Source organism: Prenolepis imparis, unplaced genomic scaffold (assembly GCF_030444845.1).
Source record: "Prenolepis imparis isolate NDT839.2.m4 unplaced genomic scaffold, iyPreImpa1.0 SCAF_11, whole genome shotgun sequence".
Classification (NCBI taxonomy): domain Eukaryota; kingdom Metazoa; phylum Arthropoda; class Insecta; order Hymenoptera; family Formicidae; genus Prenolepis; species Prenolepis imparis.
In genome coordinates, this window is record NW_028141169.1 from 5,604,311 (window position 1) to 5,629,224 (window position 24,914).

The 24,914-nt window shown below is 34.3% G+C and overlaps 1 protein-coding gene across 3 annotated transcripts in view; it reads right to left on the reverse strand.

Moving 5' to 3' along the window:
* Nolo (ADAMTS-like no long nerve cord) overlaps window positions 1-24,914 on the reverse strand; it is a 194,055-nt gene that overhangs the window by 15,399 nt on the left and 153,742 nt on the right. For all 3 annotated transcript variants that reach the window (XM_083049039.1, XM_083049038.1, XM_083049037.1), the window contains exons 5-9: window positions 20,361-20,693; window positions 11,882-12,023; window positions 11,329-11,461; window positions 8,174-8,276; window positions 4,659-4,757 (exon numbers count right to left, since the gene is read on the reverse strand). In XM_083049039.1, the coding sequence (XP_082905165.1) occupies window positions 4,659-4,757; window positions 8,174-8,276; window positions 11,329-11,461; window positions 11,882-12,023; window positions 20,361-20,693 (810 nt within the window). The remainder of the gene's footprint in view (window positions 1-4,658; window positions 4,758-8,173; window positions 8,277-11,328; window positions 11,462-11,881; window positions 12,024-20,360; window positions 20,694-24,914) is intronic.

Below are 24,914 nucleotides of genomic sequence, written 5' to 3' on the forward strand. Positions count from 1 at the left end.
ATAAATTTATCCCAACTTCTCTATGTTTTATGCAGACGTTTTATGGTAACTCTGGCGCATTCTGCTCTCAATAGCTGTTTTTATCTTAAATATATTTTATAACATTTGGACAGTTTGCACAGTTGATGAACATAAAATGTTATTTTTTTCGATTAAAACAGCGTTGATTTTAGTTTTCAGGTCAAAATAATGAAAACGCGCGCGGATCGTAATAAGTCGAATCGAGAATAGATTATTACATGTAGCTGTTAAATTAATTCAACTAGATGTTTTTTTTTTTTCAGTCGCTTACTTATATGCTTTTTTGTGTTCCAAGATAGGAAAATCAGAAATACTTTTATCTGTCCTAAATTTTCAATGTTCTGATTCAATTTTCATATCTTTATTCTATGAACGCAAAGTGAAAAATTATCTGGCGAGGCAGAAGTCGTTGCTCCATATCATTGACCGCGATGCAAGATGCGCGCAAAGTTAAATCTCGAATGCGCCGAAATAATCACAAAGTTCTGGAATGCCTCCAGAAACTATCGCGATTTTCGGCCAGTCGTGGGAATAAAAACTAGCGATTGTGCTGAACGATCGTGCCAGGAGAAGCGTCGAGACGCTCTCACGGGCGCCTGCGAGTCGAGTTGCATCGAGGATGCAGCCTCGAGATCGCATTCATTACGAAAGCGTTGTGCAACGTTAGCAACGACGCTCTTTCGACGATTCCAAGATCGAACGAATTTTAACGACGATGACCTTTCGCGATATATCGACGACGAGCGATATACATGTATTCGATCGTGTGTGTGTATATATGTATTGTATAATGCACATGTATATGCACCATTCGTGCACGTGCGCGAGGAATTTTGTCGAGAGCCACGTGAGTCTTTTTCTTGATAAAATATCTATATATATGCCTCCCGTTTGTCTCCTTTCTCTCGCGTTTTTCGCGTTTTCTTCCGTTTTCCCTCTCGAAACGCCGCGAAAAACGCTGCCGGCAAATATATATGCGTATACTTTGCTACTTTTTACATTTTTACTTCTGCTAAGAAAAATGTAATCTTATTTTATCCACAATAATTTAATCAGCGACGAGGTAAAATGTGGAAAAAAAAAATTTATCGGTTTGTTTTTTCCCTTGATTTTCCATAAGACGCGATATTGAAGTATATATACGAAACAAGAAAGTGTTCCATCATAAATTCGTCACACATTTTTCTCATATTCGCCTTTCGTCAGTTTTGAAAGAAAGCGTCACTCCATTTCTTTGCAAATAATGCAGAGAGAACGAATTTATCGGTTCGGTTCTACATGTTGCAATTTCGAGGAATAATAGGAGAAATAGGATATTGTTCACGCACCTAAATCTCTGGGAATGAATCACTCTGGGAATGTATCTAGGATGGTCGTATATACGTGTGATCTTCTATCTATACTCTCTTATACCACTCCGTCTATCACGATGTCTCAATTTCTCCCTTGTATCGGTAAGAGCTCTTTACGCTGGTACATCTTCCTTCTTTCCTCTTCCTATTCTATCTTCGGCTTTGCCATGGAAAAAAGGGCAGCGCGGTTTGTCTCTCAGAGCGGGATTTGATGGAATGGAGAAGGAAAGGAAAAGGGTACGTGCGAAAGGCGCGGAAAGACGGTTATTTGGCAACTAAATTGTTCTGTTTGATGTTAGTGGCTGACGTTGCCCGGAGCGTCCTCAAAGAGCTCCGCGCGAGCGGAAAGAGTATGGCTAAAAGTAGTAGTGGTAAACTTGGAAGATATCTCGCAAAGAGAGACGTCAAGCTTCGTTCTCGTAGGCATCCTGCCTACTCGCGCGGTTTAAACGTAATTCGTACACGGGTCGGCACGGAGGAGGTGAGGTGAGATGAGGGTACAGTTTGCAGTCTGCCGCCGTCATTTTTACGCCAAATCTTCGCGCGAGAGAAGAAATAGGAACGCGTTCCTCTTTCATGCCGCGGAAGAGGATTTGTCGTCGCCGTTCGCCGCATGTTCCGCTCGGGCGATTCCTCGACTTCGAGGAAATCCGATTTAGTCGTCGGGCAGAAGACGGTGCCGTGAATGAGAGCGCCGTTTTATCCACGTTCGTCTGCTACTCGATACAACCGTTTGTGTAAAAAAAAGAAAGAAAAAAAAAATATATATCTTTTCTCTTTCATATGGAGTAAAAATGCGAGCCAGAATCACGATATTCTTTTTTGAGAGCATCTTGGAAAGGACGGATATTGGAATCATTTCTGAGCGTCGAGTCAATAGTTCTAGTATTCGCGCGAAAACTTCAATTTTTATATTATATTGCAGATATTTCATCTCTGTTTTATAAAGACATGAGATGGTAAGAATTTCATACATCAAATTATAGAATTATAGTGTCTTTAATTAATTTGAAATCGATATCTGCTTTAAAAAGATGAAACGCAAATTACGCTAAAAATGTACAAAGTTATATTTAACATCATTTAATATATATTAACCTTAATGTTTCTCTCACTAAAAATACAAAAACATAATATACGAATGTATATAAAAATTAAAACTTTGTTTCAATTCATTTACACGATGCGAGAATTTTCGCATTGTGAGTGAAAACTCAGCGCGCAAAGAATTAAAATATATATTTTAACGAAGGCATTTCTGGCGCATAAAGCGATACGAATAAATAAATTATCTTAATCAAGAGTGAGAAATAATTTTATGTACTATGCAAACGAGTTGTTTGCTCAAAATTTACGGCAAATTAGATTATTTGCGAATTAATCCATAATTCGAACTTTAATAACATTCGAATTCGCGATTCCATTTAAATCCAAAATCCAAAATTTATATATTCTGTAATTTTTGCCAGATTCAAAATCAAATTATATTAATACAAAATTAATAGTCAAAAAATTATATTGTTATATGTATATAATTTGTGGCTGTTCATTAAAAAATAATATAGAAGAATGTAAATACACAACTGGTAGCGAGAATGTTTCGATCTTTTCTGTGAGTCGTCGACTATCCTATACGTTCTCTTTAAGAAACGCCCCGAAGTCGTTATACAGAACAAAAACGTGCAGGTAGTCAAGCTTTTTCTTGATAGCTAATGAACCGAAGAAAAACGGAGCTCACTAGGTGAAATTTATTCTGCTTGAGATACAAAAACAGATCGTTCTCGTCGTTAACCGATCTAAAACGAATTCTTCTCCATATAAAAATCAAGAGTAGCGAACAAGGTATTGAATCTAATATCCTAGTAACCGAGATTAACCGTAAAAAAATTTCCTTCACTTTTATCAACCGGGAATCTTTAGGGAGTGTCTCGTCTTTATTGAACGTAATTTTATTCACCTTCAGTCACGGTCCAATTCATGCACAATTACGGTGATTATTGTGCACGCGGAGAGCTTTTGGAGAAAATCGCATTGTCGCATTGTCGGAGAAACGCGGACGCGTATTGCGCGATTGCAGAGGAAAGGAAGATTACATTTTCATATGGCTCTCGAATCGCGCGCCGACGTATCCGTCGCCAAAAGCGCACCGTACAAATCGCGCGCAGCCCCGTTAATTTGGCTTTGCCTTTAACTGCCACGTACACTGTGACTTGTCGAAAAGGATGGAACGGATGGAAACAGAGTTTTATAATTAAAAGCAGCTTCTCCTTGCTGCTTTCCGTGTGCGCGCGTTTGTGCCCTGTCCGAGCGTGTAATAGTATAATAATGCCGCGATCCGGATTTACAGATAAATTAATGCGAGCTTTGAGATGTGCGCGGGATGATGTGTTGGGATTATTTGAAGAACCCAATTGAGTCTCTGCTAATTGTAAAATCTTCTCGTTCTCATTGATAATTTAAGATTCGAGCTAATTGTATAATTGCTCTATTGACGATTTTCTCATTTCTTATTAATTTACAGGATCTTTGTTATTTCTTGTTCCAGAGATTGACAAAGAATAATTGAAATTAACAAATATTAATAGAAGCAATCTCCTTAATTATATATATTTATTTGAGATTGAAATATTTTGATTTTTTATTGTCAAATGCTAGAAATTGAAATACTGATATTCGTAACTTATTCCAGTAATCTAATCTATCTAAAGATTGAAGATATAAAATATGTAAAAAAATTATTCAATTAGCTAAATAATTTAATAAAATAGCCACATACAAAAGAGCAGTTGCTGAAGCGGATTTACGTGCTTCGCATCCTACTGCGTCTTTAATAAATAATAATTAATGCAATAATATCGATTATATATAGACGCGGATATTAATGCGTGAAGAGAACGTTTTACAAAGTATAAGTTGTTCGAATCGGTCATTACACACACGTAACAACCCGGTAACATTTACATGGAGGGTAAAGAGAGCGTGCAAATCGTGCGCAGCCATTAACCCTGTTTCCCTCTGGCCAGTACGTTCTGCCAGTAAAACTCGCAATTGAGATAGCGCTGCAGAGATAGAGCTGTGCTTTGTTCGTATATGTATGTGTGCGAGTGAATGTGTATGTGTGTATGCGCATTTGCGACCGGACCCGATGCATGCATCCAAATCCGTGATTGTGGCGAGAGAAAGCTTAACGTTTTCGCTCTTAAATGATACCATGTCTACGTCTACACCTTGGCCGAGCGCGTACAACGACGCGTTTTACTCGCGTAAAATCTCATGCACACTCACCTCGCTCCATTTATCGGTTTCCCACATCGGGCAGGACACGGTGTTACAGGTCTCCTGAGTGCGCGGTTTATGCGTGCTGCTACACTTGTGGTCGGATAGCTGTAACAACAAGGATTTAATATTAGCTCGGATCTAGACGAATTATATGTGTGATGTATGAAAAAATATATTTCTCGAACAAATTTGAAATATGTATCTTATTTTTACATGTAAAAATTAAAGAGCAAGTTAATAAAATAGCGTTCGTTTTAAAGACGTTGACAATCATAAAATTATTCACACACAAAGTTGAAAAATGAAAAACATTTGTAAATTCTCTTATCAGAGATTTAATTTAAAAATTAATTATATACACACATACGTACATACATATGTATGCACATACTAAACTTGAAAATATGCAATAGACAAATTATCGTTAGATCAATTATAGGTATAAAATCTAGCTCAAAAGACATCTAGAGAAAATTTTATATATAATTTATATTATATATAATATAAATGAATCCTGTCTATTACACATATATATACATATATATATATATATATATATATATATATATACACACTAGCGGATCCTGACGTCGATAAGGGGGGGGGGGGGGTTTGCAAAATTATTTTATTTAATATTTTTGGTTTCATGATTAGCTTTTATTCCAGGATCAACGACGTCGATAGCTCTTTAATGTTTGTTTTTCTTTATTTATATTTTTTAAACAAATTCAGCAAAACTGTTTCTTTTAATTTGCAAGGGGGGGTTTAACCCCCCCCCCCCCCCCCGGATCCGCCAGTGTATATATATATATATATATATTATATAGATATAAAAAATTTTTCGCCTAATTATTTTCATGCAACGAAATTATCTCATCATTTCGTCCTATGTCTGACTTAATCTATACTTAATTCCTTGAATGCGTAATGAGTATAATTTACAGTGTATCTTATACATACATATTGTATATATTATATAGATATAAAGAATTTCGCCTAATTATTTTCGTGCAACGAAATTATCTCATTTCGTCCTATGTCTGACTTAATCTAAACTTAACTCCTTGAATGCGTAATGAGTATAAATTACAGTGTATCTTATATTTATATATATATATATTTTTTATTTATTATGAGTATAATTTACAGTGTATCTTATACATACATATTGTATATATTATATAGATATAAAGAATTTCGCCTAATTATTTTCATGCAACGAAATTATCTCATCATTTCGTCCTATGTCTGACTTAATCTAAACCTAACTCCTTGAATGCGTAATGAGTATAATTTCCAGTGTATCTTATACATATATATTGTATATATTATATAGATATAAAGAATTTCGCCTAATTATTTTCGTGCAATGAAATTCTCATTATTTCGTTCTATGTCTGACTTAATCTAAACTTAACTCCTTGAATGCGTAATGAGTATAATTTACAGTGTATCTTATATTTATATATATATATATATAATATATATATAAAAAATATATATATATAAAAATATAAGATACACTGTAATTTATACTCATTACGCATTCAAGGAGTTAAGTTTAGATTAAGTCAGACATAGGACGAAATGAGATAATTTCGTTGCACGAAAATAATTAGGCGAAATTCTTTATATCTATATAATATATACAATATGTATGTATAAGATATACTGTAAATTATACTCATAATAAATAAAAAATATATATATATAAAAATATAAGATACACTGTAATTTATACTCATTACGCATTCAAGGAGTTAAGTTTAGATTAAGTCAGACATAGGACGAAATGAGATAATTTCGTTGCACGAAAATAATTAGGCGAAATTCTTTATATCTATATAATATATACAATATGTATGTATAAGATACACTGTAAATTATACTCATTACGCATTCAAGGAATTAAGTATAGATTAAGTCAGACATAAGACGAAATGATGAGATATATATAATATATATTATATAGATACAAAGAATTTCACCTAATTATTTTCGTGCAATGAAATTATCTAATCATTTCGTCCTGTGTCTGACTTAATCTATACTTAACTCCTTGAATGCGTAATGAGTATAATCTACAGTGTATCTTATACTTATATATATATACTAGCGGATCCTGACGTCGATAGCTCTTTAATGTTTGTTTTTCTTTATTTATATTTTTTAAACAAATTCAGCAAAACTGTGTCTTTTAATTTGCAAGGGGGGGTTTTACTCCCCTCCCCCCCCAGGATCCGCCAGTGTATATACATATAAATATATTTATACGTGTCGGGCGAGCTGGGGTCGTATGAAAGATTTTATGATGAATGACGATGTATACTCTTGCAACTAGCACAGCTCTTCAAGTTTAAACGAACCGAACTGGGTTAGAGATCGCGGGATCTTCCAAGATCGTCGTGAGAAGCGCGACAGGCTACGTATGTAAATGCGACACTAAGACAAGTACGAAAGTATACGACATAAAATTCCTGAGATGAGAGAAATGGTTAACGTTCCGTCCTCGCGGAAGCGCGGCGGAATTACGGCGTGTCTAACGTCAGTGGCGAAATGTGAAAAATGTGGCGTTTTATCGTGTGCACGCGTAACGCTGATTCGCATCGCGCGCTGGCAGATTTATTCCGGAAAGATTTATTTGTCTTTACATCTCGCGCACGCGAAGCCCCATCGCGTTGACATTTTTCTGAGAGTAAACGTGACATTCGAGAAATTTTCAAACCGTACTCCAATTTTCGGTACGACTATATTAATTTCGTGCTAGACGAATTTAAATAACTGAGCTGTGCTGTACGATTTTTAAATTAGAATGCTTTACATGAATATCAAGAGTTTAGAAGAAATTATATACTCTTCTTTCATAATAGATTTTTTTATGATTATAATTATATGATGAGTGATTAATATTTTCATTAAATGAAAGTATTCACTAATAAAGAATAATGAGATTATTAATAACGATCCACCAGGACTAATTAACTTCGATAACCCTGAAAATTATTTCACAACATAAAATTTGAACGAGCAAAATTTAAGTTTTAGATTTACGTTAAGAGATAAATAATTTTTCGCGCTTTATCAGGATCATTATCAAAGAAATACAGAGTGTAACAAAAATGTGGCTATTTTAGGAGCGTATTTCACTCATCGAGAAATAAGTAAAAAATTAACATACAAACATATGTTCAAAAATCGTTTTCACGTTACTAATCATATTTGAATTAAAACTTAAGATAATTACAAAACACATTATTTTATTTCATTCTTAAGCAAAATGGACAAATCATTTTCCAAAAATTGTTCATAAGCAGTATTTGTCAAACGTCTTGGCAGGACGAAGAAGCCAATTAAAAAATAAAATTTTTAAACATATGTTTAATATTATGAACTCTTTTGTTCATTTCGATGAGAGAAGAAATCGTTCCTGAAGTAGCGGCCCACATTTTTATTACATCTTGTATAGCTTAACAAACAGTTTTATTTTTTATTATTATTGAAAAATCCTCTTTTGAACTTACCTTCGTAGTTTCGTTTCCGTTTTCTTCGGTGCAAAAGACGAACCTTGTTCGCGATCCACCACCACAGCTTGCGCTGCAAGCGCTCCATTCTCCGCTCATCCATCTGAAAGGACAGAGGAAGGAAATCGCTTAAAACGGCGGTATCACAAGAATACACCGAGTTTAAGCTTGTTACAGAGACGCGAAATTATGTAGCTACTTGCATCCGCATGTAGCGTGAAGCCGTGACACATTGCGTCGTATGTGTGCCCCAATGAAAAACGGATTAATATTCCGCTCTTGTCGATGCGACATTCGACGAGCCCTTACGTTATTTAAGATTGGTATAAAAAATGAACGTGTGTGTCGTCAAAGTTCATGATATAAGTTTTATGGCTTCAGGAAGGCGACATACTGCTTGAAATGTGTTTAAAATGCGACGAGTGTTTTCATATTGATGCGTTCTTCTTTCTTTTCTTTTTTTTTATTATACGTTGATGGATATGTTCATTTTTCACATTCAACTTTTCGCGTTTACTTACGAGCTGTGGAATATGATGAGGCTATTGAATCCTAAAATATGAAATAGAAGTTTGTACGCGTGATTTTTCAAAAAAGACTGCTATTTTTATCCATTTTTTATCATAATAAAAATTGCAAAGTTAATTATACACATTGAATATAGAAATAACGCAAAGAGGAATATTTAAAAAATATATCAAAACATCTCTCTTCAAAAGATATATATATTTTTATCCAAATGTGAAGGCCATTATTCCGAAAATTTAATCCGATCTCTTCTATAAGTAAATCTTTTAATTCGTATTTCTTTTCTTGTTTGAAGTGTTTTCTCACTGAAAAATGTTGCTAAAATTTCATGTAATTTCCATATCATCGATGAAAAGCGAAGGATTAACGACAGAATATAGCTTTGCTTTTAATACAACCTTGACAACTATGGATATTTTGAAAGGTCGAAGAGCGATTCTTTATTAAACTCTCAGCTGATATCTTTAAAGGGCTAGAGTATCGGGCGTAAAGCCACGCGGGAGAGAAGATACCGATTTTTGGTGAGCATTTACCAAGTAACAGAGGTAGAGAGTGCCTTCCATCGAGCTAACAGGCTTTTTTTTGTGAAACTGTCAAAGTCACTCTCGGCATTTTTCATGCACGACGCCATAAAAATGTTTCGTGTACGAGCGATTGTGCTAAATGACAAAGTGAAACGGTAACTCCGGCTCGTGACTGGCGTTATGCGGGATATCGATCACCGATTATCGACCTTGCCGATCACACGAACCATTCTGGCATTCTTTCCACGTGATCTCCAAAGTTATGTTCGCTGTGATTCAATTTTCGCGGCGACAAAACGCGGTAAAACCCAGGCTTATACGTCAAGTATATATATGTTCTTGAGATTTGAGATTAATTGTTGTAATATTTTCAATTTCTCTCCCGGTGAAAAAAAATCGTTCTAGACGCGGTACCGGATTTTATCGATCGATCATAGCTCTTGGCTTTACGACGTGAACCTCGTTTATGGCGTAAACACGTGCACCGATATTTGTGACGATTCATGATGCGTCCCGAATATATTTCTCAAATTTTCTCGCCTATTGAACTAAAAAATGTTACTCACGAAATTTCTTATATATTCTAAAAATAAAGTATAATATATATTTTATTTAATGGTAATATAATTTACTATAAAGTAATGCAAAAAATGAAACTTTACTGATATTTATTCGCTTTTTAATTACGCTTAAATAAAAAAAACTAATGTGTTCTCTATTAATAATTATTTCTGTAAAATATTTTTTAAATACGAGAATAAATAGATTCTCAGAATTCTCGATCGAATGTAGCGGTTACTTAAGTGTCATCACGCATAATTAGAGATAAGTGATAATGTACGATTAAATCATAACTTTCAAACCTCAAAGTGCAGTTATGGCTTTGCAGAGTCTCGATCCTCTTTAGGGGAAAGCTTTCTTAATCGATCTGACCCAACTGAATTTGACTAAATTCGCGGCTATTTCAATTAAGCTATTGACCGATTCACTGGTATCGATCGATGTCTCTGGTAATTTATCAACGCAATGACTTGTAATCGCGATATCGTCGCGTCGTCGACGCCATAAAAGTCAAGTTGATCACGTTGCCCCATCTCCCATCGTAATCGTTAGACGATACGATTCGATTACTGTTAGCGATACCGATGTCACAAGTGCGCACGCGCTTGTCCCGAATAGAAATTTTCTTGAATCCTGATTGATCGGCTTGACGTTGAAATAGATGGAGTGAGATATATTGCAACACAAACGTATATACACGCTCGACGAAAAACTAATACGTCTCTTTTGAACGCAATTTTGTAACGCAACTGGTGTATCTTGTATATAGCGCAATTTTTATTACTTGTTAATTTTTTTGAAGCACAAACACTCGCATTTCAATGCCTCTTCAGAAATAGGAATAATATTCTTCGTTGTCGCGAACGCAGTCGTGACAAGCTCTTAATTGTTCGCGGAACAGTAACAATAAGCGTTGGCAAAGATCATCGACCGTCCCGTGAACATTGGACCATAAATTCAAGCACAAAGAACAGATTCTATATACTAGACTGTAAACTTTCAACGCTGCTCCGCACGGTTCTCGCTTTCAGCGAGCCAGCGTGATCTCGGAGAAAGAGAGAACAGTTTGCGGGAGTTTTTGTCCGAGTCTCGTCGACGGCGGAGTATCTCGTCGTTTGTTGGACGATTCCCATCGCGCGCGGAGAGCCGGCTTTAAATCGCTGCCTCGCAACCCTTCCATGAGACGGAAGAGAAATATTGTTGTACGAACAAAGATCGTTTGTACCGAGCACCAGTTCCCAATTTCTCGCTCTCGCTCTCTCTCCGTTTACTTCCTCGAAGATCTCGAGATATCGCTTGTACGAGAATTGAGATTTATTTGCGTTAAAAGCGCAAAATACGGCGAAGGATATTGTAATATTACACGGGGCGGAATACAGATACTTTATTCGTTTCGCGGGCGAAATCGCTATGCGGGACAAGACATTGTATATATAGTATCTACTTTTCGATTACTATACACGCGAATAGTTGGACGTTCTTCGACGTAGAACGGGCAAGCAGGTCTACTAAAAATAGTTTAATCTGTCCGAAAGTACTCACTTTGTCGTGCAGGGGTGCGTGTTGCACGGCATCAGGGTCTTCTCTGGCCGGCTGTTTGCATCGCAATAGCTGTCCTCCACGACACTCTCGTCGGTGCTGACCGATTTGCACACCGTCATCGCCATCTTGAAACCTATTAGTGCAAAAACGCGACCGCCAGCAAATTAGCCCCCCAATTTAATAGCAGACGCTGTCGTGCAAATAATACTCCGATGCTGTGAATTTTATTTGGTGTCTCCTTACGACGTTGCAATTTTTTAAATAGTAGATATTTAGATTACTGTGATTGCAATAAAAAAATTTCCAAAATACCAAGAGTATAATTTTTTTCGAGCAGACATTATATCGTGCTTTAATATTATTTTTATATAATGCAATCTAAAGAAAAATGAATATTTGAAAAGACAGAAATTTAATTTTTTACGACTCTATGCAAGAAAATCATTAAAGTTACGGCGAAATATTCCTCGTAATAAAATTTAATCGCGATACTTTAGTTGGTATGTTTATTTATATAGGAAAATATAGTTATATTAATTCCGTAATTACTAACCTCCACCGCAGGACTTGGAACAGGCGGATATCGATTCCAAACTCCAGGAGTATCGCGATTGGCAGCTTGATCCATTCCCTCCGCACACGCCACACGCATCTGTGTTCTTGTTACTACCAACTCTAAGATCGCAGCCAACCTTCTGCAACAGAAATCCGAACGCTCGATTAATGAAACACCTCTTCCATGTAATGGATCTTACCCGCGGTTGTCTTTAACATTGTCAGAAGCGATAATTTTCTCTTAAACACCTGTTACATGCACATTAATTTTGCTCCGTTGCTTCTAATTCATTTTTTGGCAACAGAAAAGTAATAATAATTGCCTAAAAATGTAACCATGTAGTGTTAATATATACTTTTTTAATTTAAAAAATTATTTAATACATATAAGATTCGCGCGATTGAAAAAGATTCTTGTCTGATTAAATTCTTTTCAGCAAGTATTTATAAAAATTGCTGCTTAGAAATTACGATACCGAATATATAAAAATTTTATAGTATTTTATTGACAATTCCAAAGTCACGTGATGATTTATAACGATTTATAATGATTTACTATCTACGTGATATATAAGGAAATTTTTGTAGTCGGAGTTTTACAATTAAACTGAAAGAATTTCGCAGTAACGGCGGTATTTCGAGAATATTAAGAGGATAGATAAACGCTGAAGTGCCATACGAGAACGAGGAAACATCTCGCGAAAATTCAGGACCTTTAGAGGAGGCAGGAGAGAAGAGATGGCGGAGGGATGGAAGTCGAGGCTGACGTCGATTCGTGACCTGGCTCGGACGGCAAACTGATTTGTCATTCAGGTTGCATGGAGGTTTGCTCGGAGGTCGGGGAGTACATTATTCATCCCTTATCCGGGGCGAGAAGAGTGAAGGCAAACTGGAAGGCGAAGGTGCGAGCGAATGAGCAAAGTGAGACGCATCGGAGATGCGATGCAGGAGGAAGCAGTGGCGAGCGAGAGTAAAAAGGAGAAGGACATGAGCCTAACGAGGGATCCCTCCTACGATAAACTGCGGTGGCGAGATAATCCGAGATTTCGTAAAGTGACTTGCGACGCGAATAAATCGTTCGTCCCTATTACGCGCGCTTAAATTTTCAAAATCAGCAAATCTCGAAATGTGCGAAATCTGCGACGACAAAAGAATATATATATATATATATATAGAAAATAAGGAAATAGATAATTCAATACTCTCCCTTTCTCATGGCAATCATTTTTTTCCTTTAATATCTAAATATTTGCAAATAATCAATATGCTATTATTTATCTGTCTTAATTTTTTAATTAATTTTAAACTAATGAGTTTATTATTTATTAATTTTTATGCTATCGTTAATATTATATTATAATCACTAAATAACATGACGCCAATTCTGTTGATTTCTTTTAATCATTATCATCCCCAAATCGTACGATTTATCTATCCATCCCGTTATATTTTGATGTCTTCTTTTATACACAATTTTACATAACGGTTTCGTTGAATAAAAGCTAGACGAAAATTGCGCACTAAATTCGGCGCGACGCGATGCGGTCTCCATTTCGGCCCAATTGACCGTTCGATTTGGCTGCAAAATCGAAATAGGGCTCGATTATCGTTCAAGTTTCAAACTCTCTGCGAAATACTTCCATTAAACATCGGCGATCGTCATTCGGCGAATTGCGGCAGTTACGAGTGCAGTTTTATTCCGTGCACCAATGCAGAAGCTAGTTTAGGCAGTAGGTACTTTATTTCCGCGTTCTCGAAACGAGACTCTGGCTCTCTAATAGCTTCACGCATCGAGAAGCTACACTAGCGGGAGAGCAAAAATGTCTGAGGGAACGGGATTGCCGGACAAAGCGGATTGTGAGATGTACTCTCGTCGAATAGCACGAAAAGAAGAAATGTATTCGATGCATTCGCGTAAGATCTAATCTTCCACTAATTGTGGAAATGCCCTTTTCATCTAAGAGGGTCGTAAATAGCTTCATTAATTAATCAATCAAAATCCTGCTATGTACTGTTTTATTTATTTACCTCTAATTATTAAATAAGAATAAAATAACATTAATTCGATAAAGAATATTCAATATTTAATTAAAAATAATTTAGTTTACTATTGTAGAAAGGAGAGAGAAAGATTTGTGAGACTGCGGATATGAGATCGGGATATGAAGAAATTTAATTTCATGCAAGGCTGAATTTGTTTCACATTTTCTCTCTCTATGGTATGAGGATAGAATAAAAATATCTTAACAGCCATGTGCGCCTATATATGCTTCTTTATATAAAAGACATGCATACGGGTGCGCCGGATTAGGTTTACTTTTGCCGCGGAAGTGGGAATCAATGATGGGACTCGATAATTGAAAGATGGGGTCATCGAAGCAACCCGTTATTTCTCTTCTAGGTAAACAATTCGGAAGAGAACGAGAATTCCGTTGGGCGTGAGAAATGAAATATCGCGGGACTTAACGGTACTCCACCGATCTTGTGAACCTCTTCTGCTCCTAATTCCGCACAAATAATCGCTGCAATACGTGGTGACAAAAATAAAAGAAAATTTAAAAAAATACTACCATTAATATTATTACATATATACAATTTATTAATACTGTAAATATATTATCACTTAGCGTTATATTATGTTTAATATTAATAATAGTACAGAATAGTCCTCGTAACAGTCGCCACGATTTTTAAAATATGATAATCTGGCAAAAAAAGTCATGAACAGAAACTTTGCTATTTTTATTTAAAAAAAAGTGTTCGGCTAATTTTTATTATTGCAATTTATTGCCAGTTAAAAACTGATAAATTTCTGTTCGTGACTTTTTTGTCAGATTATCGTAAGTGGCGACTGTTACGAGGACCATCCTGTATAATACCTATATTAAATAAAAAAAAAGTTTTGAAAATGAAAAACCGATGGTGGGATTCAAATGGATATACTTTATGATATATTGCAATCTGTATACTTCTTATCGTTTCTAATAGCATTAAATCATTCGATATCTATGTAGCAAAATACTTTAAAGACCTTTAAATCTCTATTAAAATCTATTAAAAAAAGTCTATTAATAAATTCATAAAAACAAGATTTTCCAATATCTTCGGACCGAAATCAATTATTGGGTCAATACACTCACTCTCTATTTAAACTGAGATATCAGAGAGATTAGCAAAGATACAAAAGCCGATAATTGCTAATGCTCTTGCGATTTTCCACACCGTAGCGATTTCGTTGCGCAAATTTGACTGGCACTCAATTATTCACCCACGCGCTCGAGATTCTATTCGATGTTCCATGTACCTTTCTTAGCACCCTTGCCCCTTGAGTTACACTCTGCCTTTTCTATCAACCTCATCTCTCGGCTATCGCGCCCCACTTTTCCTCCCCTCGCACTCGTTTCTATCTTTTAACATAATTTTCTCGAGAATAAGATTTACAGAGTAGAAGAAGGGGTACTTAACTTTGAGCGTTTTATTCGCCTTCAGCTTTCACTGGATAAAATTTATTCTATATCTGTCTGGGACTATACGATTCTGATTCAATTCGTGCTTTTCATATCGTCATTTATTTAACATTCGTTTATCTATTAGATAATACGCGTCTTCTTTCGACTTTAGACATAAGAAATCGAAAATGGGAACATTAAGTTTTAAAGGAGAAAAAAATAATTTAACAAAAACTGGGAAAGGGAACAGAAGGAAGCAAGCAAAAACTTATTTCTAGAGGAAAGCAAATTTTTGCCTCTTGTATTCTCCCCTGTTCTTTCCTTCCGTTTTGCAGCATTAATCTTAGTCAAATCTTGTTAAAAACTAGCAGTTTGACCGAAATTTAGAATACAAACTTTGATAAGATACTTCCGTATTCGTTTAAAGTATTCTCTCATATTTGTTTAAAGTGTTCTTTCATTCTCGTAAAGTTTAATAAGAATGAACACCTAATTACTATTCATTTCTGAAGGATTTTCTTTTGCTGAAAAAGGAAGCACCGATAGAGAAGCTTAGCATAACTTTGGTAACAAAATACGAAACTTGCGGCGAGTAATATTCGTTTCTTAGGCGGCGTGAAATAGCGTGAATCTTCTTTCGTATATCTCTTAACTAGAATTAAAATTAATTTATACATTAAAATAATGAAAATTATATAGGTATAGAAAATCCCAATTTTTAAAAAGAATTTCGGGAAAAGACATCGAAGAAAGTTAGTGGAATATATTATACCGATTTTTCTCAGAACATTGACAGAGCATTAAGTGATGTTACGGCTGGTAATTCGTTAAGTAATGTAATTTCTCAAAATTTACGCCATTTCCACCGCTACAGCAACGGGTGCGAATGGCGTAATAATTTCTCGCCCCGAAGATAAATTTTAACGAGTGCACAACGTAATGAAAAAGCTTTGGCACGACCATCGGGCGTGCCCACAACGAAAGCGGGACTCGGCACTTTTAATAACGCAAAGCCAGTTTGCGTTTACCGGAGTTTGCTTAATGCTTAATTACGTAGACTTCTCTGCTGATTAGATATTGTCCCCGTGACTGCGTCGCCCGGCGTCGTCGTTATGAGAATTCGTTAATTATTCCCCGGCATACCGCGAACGCGCTTCCCTGGCGTTATTGTTAATCCGATTTCTTTCTGGTTGTTTCGCGGTATCACGAGTCTCATTTAATTTAGGATCAAAGAATTAAGATTTTAATGCGCGTAGCCGAGGACGCGCATTATATTTTCGCGGCAAGAAAACGTCCAATTTGTATGCAGATAAAAAAATTTAGAGAGGAGTAAATTAAATATACTTGCGACTTATTTTTATGTGACAATTTAAATAGTTCAAAAAAAATATTATTCTTTATTTCTTCATTAGAAATATTTCTAATTCTTTTAGTACACGAATAAATAAAAAATTAATAAAATATTTAATAATTATAATATATATTGTATATATATTAATAATTATATTATAGTAGTAAAATATATATATATATCATATAATTTAATTGTTGTCTAATTTTGTAATATTTTAGTTTATAATAATCTAGTTTTGCTGTTCGCGTAATAAGATAGCAAATGAGATGATATTGAAATTTAAATGTAAATATGATGAATTGTAGTTATGATGAATATAAACAACAATATAATTAAACCATTACTTAAATAGATAAATTAAACAGATATATGAGCATTTTAAATATCCGACTATACAGCATAACAAAATAATTACGAGTATTTTCAAGAAAATAATGAGAGATTTTAACAAAACTTATACAAGTATCCCATTAAAACATCCCATTAAAAGTTATCAAGAAAGTATGCTTCTGAGCTTATTAAATAAATATATATGGACTGTGCAACATTATTGCAACATTAACGCGCTGGACAATCTTCATTACGCGCTTCTCGAGAAAGTACGTGTGTAGATACATACGTTATATTCGTGTGTATATGCATATGGCGTAGATCAAATTAAGTTAATGGACGATAAGATCGGGCTTCTCGACACGCCCATGTTAAATATTAGCAGAAGACTGAGCTAGAAGCGCGCTTCATTAGGTTGCATTTAACAACAAGATGTGAAACACGCCCGCTCGATGTCCTAGCGACATCGAGACTCAACGACTTACGAATACGTAAGATACTAGTTGATACGTATGCGCCGACGTTTAGCGCGAAAATCTTCTCCTAGAGTTTCCCCGCTAACTCCAAAAGTTACATCTTCACCAAGTTTCGACAAGAGACGTGGCAATTGCGGTTAAATTCTGAAGTAATGCCTTCAATTTAATCCCGCGCTTAAGACCACTTTGGTCGAAGTATTTTAGAACGCTGCTTATCTACTTAATTAATAATTTGTCAAATTCTTTTGGAAACTTCTTACATCTCAAATATAAAAAAAAAATATAAGAACAAAGAGAAACAATTGCGCATATCTATTCGACATGATGAAACGCATGTAATATTACCGCACTCCGTTTCCACATGATTACAAACTCTTTGATCTTTGATTAACTTGGAGTCAATTTTTCACGCTAAATATTATCAATAATTTCATATAATTTGAATTCACGTTAATACAATTAATTTCAAACATGGCTTTTGTGCACATGTAAAGGCTACTCCGATTTATTGTTTCGACGATATTGTTCGATTCACACATGACTCTTGATTAATTAATTGAGTAATTATTCGATCAAAATTACAGATCGGATTATATCGATGTTCAAAACGCGTTGGCCAAGCTAATGGCAAATTTAATATGTAAATTCCCAAGGTATTAGGCAAACCGGGATCCATCGATTTAACAATGCAAACGAGTAGTTAAATAGATTAATAAATCAAAATGCAATTTTGATTCAAACATTATTACTTTGAGTTATTTACATTCCGAATGCATTTACACATATGCCTATACACAATTTATCGAAATTGCTTGATATTTGCAAAATACATTGAAAAATTGTAGAATCGTGCGAGTATTGAATTAAAGCTTTCAGAGAGAGAAAACAATCTTTCCTTAAAGCAGAGAAGTTCTTTTAAGCTTTCATTTAGCTTAGCTTTCTTTTAGATTTTTTATTATTACAACATTACTACGCTTTTGCATTACACTTGTCTGACATTAGCGAGCGTATGCATTTCTACCAACGATGATTAAAATTATCCTATATTGTATAAAAACGTGATTAATATAATCACATCGGGATCATTTGTTTTAATAATGTCTCAGTATCATTTAAATTATAGTTAAATTAATAGGGTCTAAGTATCATTGTATTTCCATGATTAACGAAAAGCTCTTACATTGTTGATCGGCCAACAATTTATAGTGACTGACAAGCGACGCACTGTACCTATCGCTTAATGCCCCTCGTACCTAACATACTGCCGTCTGCGCGTGACAGATCCATGATTTCTGATAATGCCGTGGTTAAGAATCGATAATTATCCCCCTTTACCACAAAATCGAGAGAAGATTAAACCAGATAACCGCTTTCAGTAATAAAATTTTTGCGAAGAACGTGCGATTCTATATTCGTTTTAATTGTAATGTTACAATCTCGGTTATGTAATTGAAACGTGAGAATATATATCATATTAATAACAGAGAAAGATTAATTTTTTTTTCTCCGAGATAATTTAACATATCGCTTCATATTTTACGTGCTCAGTACATTATCGTGTGCTTAAAAATTATGTACACGCACCATACGTGTGTATGTAAATATGTACATATGTATATATCTTTTCGTATATATGTATATAGCTATTAAACTATAGCCGGATTAGTATATATTATATTTAATTATTAAATATAAAAAATAATGAGTAATATTAATATATTTTTGCCACAAGGGTTTAATTTGCATTAATGATTTTAACATATATTAATAATAATATTAATAATATTTTAGAAGAAATACGGCATTTAATTTATACATTTAATAAGTATACGCGAATCAAGACTAAATATGAAGTAGTTGATATATAGCCTTTCTTTCTCTCGTTCTCTTTTTCTCTCACTTCCCCACAAACACCGCTTCGTGACAGATATACGAAAGCAGTGGAATAAAGAGTCAAGTGCACGGTTTTCAATTCAAGCATCGGATCAATGATGGATCACAATAAGCGCAGAATAATGATGTCACGGTCTCAGCTCAATCTCTACCTGTCTATTCTGAAGCGTAAGGTCTATAAAATTGCGATTATTCTGATTTCCATCTACTTTTTAAATTGTTTTCTCGTTAATTACATTAAAATGAAGTCGCGTACATGCGCAGGCACAAATTTTAATACGTGACAGATTTATTGAACCTTTAAGCGATTTGTCATATGTTCTGGCGTTCTAATACCCGTTGGAAATGTTGCAATTTAAACACATCGTATGACAAGTATAACGTTATCGATTTCTTTTTCCTATAGATTAATTTTGTTTTAAAAACATCGAAAAGAAATTGTTTTAAAAAACACTTAATGCCCCTCTGAATTGACGATAAAACATTCTATAAAAAGAGGAATAATTATCCCTATTATATATTTTCGCAAATTAGATTGCTCATTATTTTTCGTTTCAAACTTAATTTCGGCGCAGATCGATATTTATACTTATTACAGAACTTCCTGATGTGTAAATTAATATATTATTCATTTAATCTACTTTTTCATATCTTTGTAGTATTTTTTTCTTATTAGAATATCATCTAACGATAATATATACATTGTTATATCTATAGTACATCTACAGCTATCATTATAAGTAACAGTGGACCAATCATTTTTTTACATTACTTCAGCAATTAACGCGCATAGAGCCCAAATAATTTGAACCATTGTTCCACATCCAATTTGTTCAGTTTTAAGAGAAATGCAATTTAACGAATAGCGTTTTACAATCGATATTCGCGAAATTTATCAAAAAGTGCGCCCATTGATCTCATATTATTCTTCAATAAAAAAAAAATGCTAAAAGTAGATAAAGACACTTCACTCACCACACATTCGCCGCCTATGCACACATCCGTGCTCTCCGCGTAACATCTCGTGCCGTCCTCGACCTTATCCGCCAGCTGCACCACTATCGTCTCGTCGTTGTCGTATTGCAGACTGTCCGTGGAATCGTGCGACTCCATCCTCTTGTTCGACGGCACTTCCTGTCGCGACAGTCTTCTAATGCCGTCCTCGAAAGTTTGCTCGCCGCGGCAGATCAAAGCGCAGGGCCTAGCCGGATCGTAATGGGAATACCATTTGAGCAGTTGTCCGCTGTATGGCACATTGTTGAAGGAGGCGCATTGTATCGCGCGAAGATCGCCCGACTTCTCGCAAGGCTGAAATCATAGAAATCCCTTGTCAGACAGGCTCATTAAACGCTTCTACGACGTCGTTACGTTGTTGTAAGCGCCTTCGGGAAACCATCTCGTCGTTTCATGCCCTCTTTTCACTCCCCGTTCCCTCTACCCTTAGTGTACTCATCAAGACTATTCACACATTCTCAGATTTTACTTTTGAGAGTCATCAATAACTTGATATTTTTAAGATCGCTTTTTTCTAAGTACCAATTTTACGACGATTCATCTTTCGACAATTTTAAATTTTAAATATGAGATAACATTTGATCCTTTATCGAAGATCAGTTAGGAAATAAACAATTATGCAAAGGGCTTTTCAATCCTTTTCCTCTTCTCTATAAATTCTTTCGAACAACAAAAAAATTTCTCTTCGTTTGTGTAATAATGATTATAATGCAGGGAAAAGTATCTTGTTATATACATAGCAATTTATATCGAAATCACATTGCGTGGAAAACAAAGTTTCCCAATTCCACTGGCAACTAATTATATAGGATAAAATCATATTCCATTTATACTTCTCGAACTTGGCTCGAGATAGCGAATTCCAAGTGAAGGATCGACGCCCGAGAGTTACCATCGCAAAAGTGCCCGCTAATTATCGTTATAATTAACGATTCTATAGTTGGACCGCGATATCTCCGGGGCATTTCTATCGACATTTTCGCCTCCGTGAGTTTACTTCACTTTTCACAAAGTTAACGTACAATGTAAGTTTCTCTATAGAGAAAACGTTTATTATTATCTCTTCCAGTTTCTCCTTCTCTTTTACCTATCTTATTCGTTGTTTTTTTATTATCCACTTTGTAAAAGAACAAAATTTTCAAAATTTAATTCTACAATATTTTAATGTAACGCAAAATATCATTTTACTACCACGATAATTATTTTATTATATTTCCGTATGAAACTATTACATATGTAAAACAATTGTAACGATATTCATCATCATTATCGTTATTATCGATGTGCCGTAACATAATATGATATCAGTTGCTATCAAGCGAAACATTATAAAATGCTAACGCACGATAAATGAATTTGTAAATTTATTTTACACATTATATTAAAAACTTTTCAATTTTATCAATTTATATGACGGATTATTTATTATGTATATTAAGCACTTTGTTAGTATCTTCACACTTCAAAATAAAGTGCTTAAAATTAAAAGAAAATTAGAAAATTAAAGATTTCTTGATAATAATTTATAATATTTTTTAAAAATAATGAATGCACAGGTATGCATGCTATGAATACTTTTTAATTTCTAACACATTGTGCGTTATACTCGCACACATTTTTCTTACTGCAGATAATTCTGTTAGAGAATTCTGTTAGAGAAAATAATCACGCGCAAATTATGTAATCTCTCTTTTCGAACGAAAGGATTAATTATGGTCATTTATATTCAAGGAGAAAATTTTTAATATAAATGCTCTCACAAATCGCATTTCGCTACGCCGTATATGATAACTATTCATCCGTTATATGACGCGTCGGCTTCGTCCGCGATAATTATCAAATTCGATGGAAAATATACAGATGCAAAATATAAGCGCGAGTCAGCCGATCGCGTAGCGTAGCGTAGAAATTTGCACGTAGCATTCAATATATATGACCAACTGCAGCAGTTTCGACCGAGCGACGCGGACGGCGAGGATAATGTAGCTAAACATACGCCGTTACCATTGTTAGAAACAGTGTTTGTTGTAATGAATTTGCTGGCAGCGCAGTAATTAATTAGCACGGATCGGCCAACCGCAGAGTTCAGTTTCAATTGGGTTGACGCATATTCTGGCAACCTGCTGAGTTTATGTGCAACATATTGTAAGCGTCGTTGTAAGATATCTACTTAGCGGTAACCATATCGAGAATTGTTTTCGTAACAAACAAGATCGCATCGTTTTATATAAATTTTTGTCTCTTGCACTTTATAGTTTTTTAATTTTTTTATATTTAATTTCATCTATCTTTTTCCTCTTTTTTTTCAATTTAAATTTCGATCAGTGTTAATTGATTGTTCCATAAAGAGATTATACGAAAATTTAATTCGCCTGTATTTGTTTTAAATCGCAAGTTATTTTACTATTTGCAGCATTTCAAATTCTTGTAATGGTGAAATTATGCGATACAGAGACTGATAGTTTTAGACTACTACACGCTATTGCTATTACTCTCTCTCTACTATTGTTTCCTTCAGTGTTGATTACTAGTAATTTACACGAACGTGACGATTTCGCAACTTGCTGGATTAGTTTGTCATGGAGATGATCTATAAAATAGTTTGCAGCTGTGTAGCAATATTTTGATACAATAATTTATGAAGACATTGTTCTCGGCATGTTGTATTAGTTACTACTACTCTAAATACATAATAAGATATAAATTATTATACAAATTATTATAAAAAAGTATAGAAATTTAATCATTTTTAACGAAATATTTATTTTTTAAAATTTACACAAATTGCAAACATATTTCATACTGTTCATATGATTAAAATTTTACGTTAGTGATATTTGACGCAAAAAAATCTATATAAATATTCCATTTGATACTACTAAATATCCCTCCGTTACGAATATTGACATTTCGTTTGCCATGAAATTTATAGGCAATTAGTAAATTAATTAGCAAAATTCGCCACCATGTAGTAACGACAAAATTTACTCATAAATTTAATTAAAAACCATGTAGCGTTGAAATCCGTGCCGGTAATTTGGAAAGCAAAACCAAGTATTATATCTTTAAAATTTTATTTATTTATTTATTTTTTTACCATTGGACAAGTATTATCGTATAAGGCGGAAGCGACGCGGTCCCGTGAGTGCCCTGAATTCTTAATTTTCTATCGAATTATTTATTCGCAAAAGCTTCCCCGGTATAGAATAGATAAGCGGAAGAGGATAAACAGCACAGATATATTACATATGCATTATATATTTATTTACGAGAGATGGAAATGCGGATATTGCAGAAATAAATACACTTAAATTTCTATTAATAAATTAATTTTAATTAATATTAATTAAATCTTCACAAAACATTATTATGGAGGATAATTTACTTAACACAAGTTATTATATGAGTGAAATTTTTCATTTGCGAAACACCGAGCAGCATTTTTCCGTTTTTTCGAACCAAACATTAAAACTTATAAAATAATAATAAATAGATATAAAAGATATATGGAATAATATTAAATAGATATAGAATAAAATAACATAAATAATATAAATTAATAATATAAATAATTTTAATTAACTAATTATCTATCAAATAAAATTTATGCATTCTTTATATTCCAGGTTTCATATAAAGAGAATATTTTAAATTTATTTTTATGAGTAAATAATTTCCGAAGCAAAAACGCGCGAAAAACAGTCGAGATTAAAATATTTGGCTAATTCGAAGAAATTAACAAAAATAATTTAAAAAATTAATTATTTGAAATTAATTAATTATATAGATTAATTATTATAGATATAAATATACAATGAATTAGTTATATAGAGATGAATATAAAATAAATTAAACTATGCAATTCTAGTTCTCATTTCTCTCTAGTTCTTATTTCTTCTGTTTACTTTAAATATATTATATTTCTTTAGCATCTATCTATAGCATATTATATGTTTGATAACATTTTTTTAGAAGAGAGAGAGATTACAAGAATTTAAACAATTAATTTATTCTTGTCAAAGTAGTATTATCATATTCCCATGTATTATATAGTCTCTTTATGAATTTAGTGGAACTTCTCAATTAGAGTACTGCTAATTACTTCGGATGCGAGAAAGTTCGCGGATGCGAGATGTATTATGATTTTAAACTCTAAAAGGAAGGATTCGTCAGGTAATTATACGCGGTTGGTTTGTCAAAATAACATATACCGAAATTGACGCACTCTACGAGTTGCACGTCGGGCGCAATAACGGGATGTATTCTTCGGAGGATCGGCAACAAAGCAGAATCGGAGGAAGAAACTAGGCGAAGCGCCGAAATCTGTTGGGAACCACGGAAACCGCAGTGTGCAGAGTTCGAGCGTTCCTTAACAAGGAATCTCAACTACTCATTACGCAAAAGCGTTTCTACATCGAACACTCTTGCGCTGATAGGGATACCCATGGGGCATTCGCCAGACATTTCAGCCGATTACTAAACCCCCATGCACTCCGGGAACAATGGATAATACCT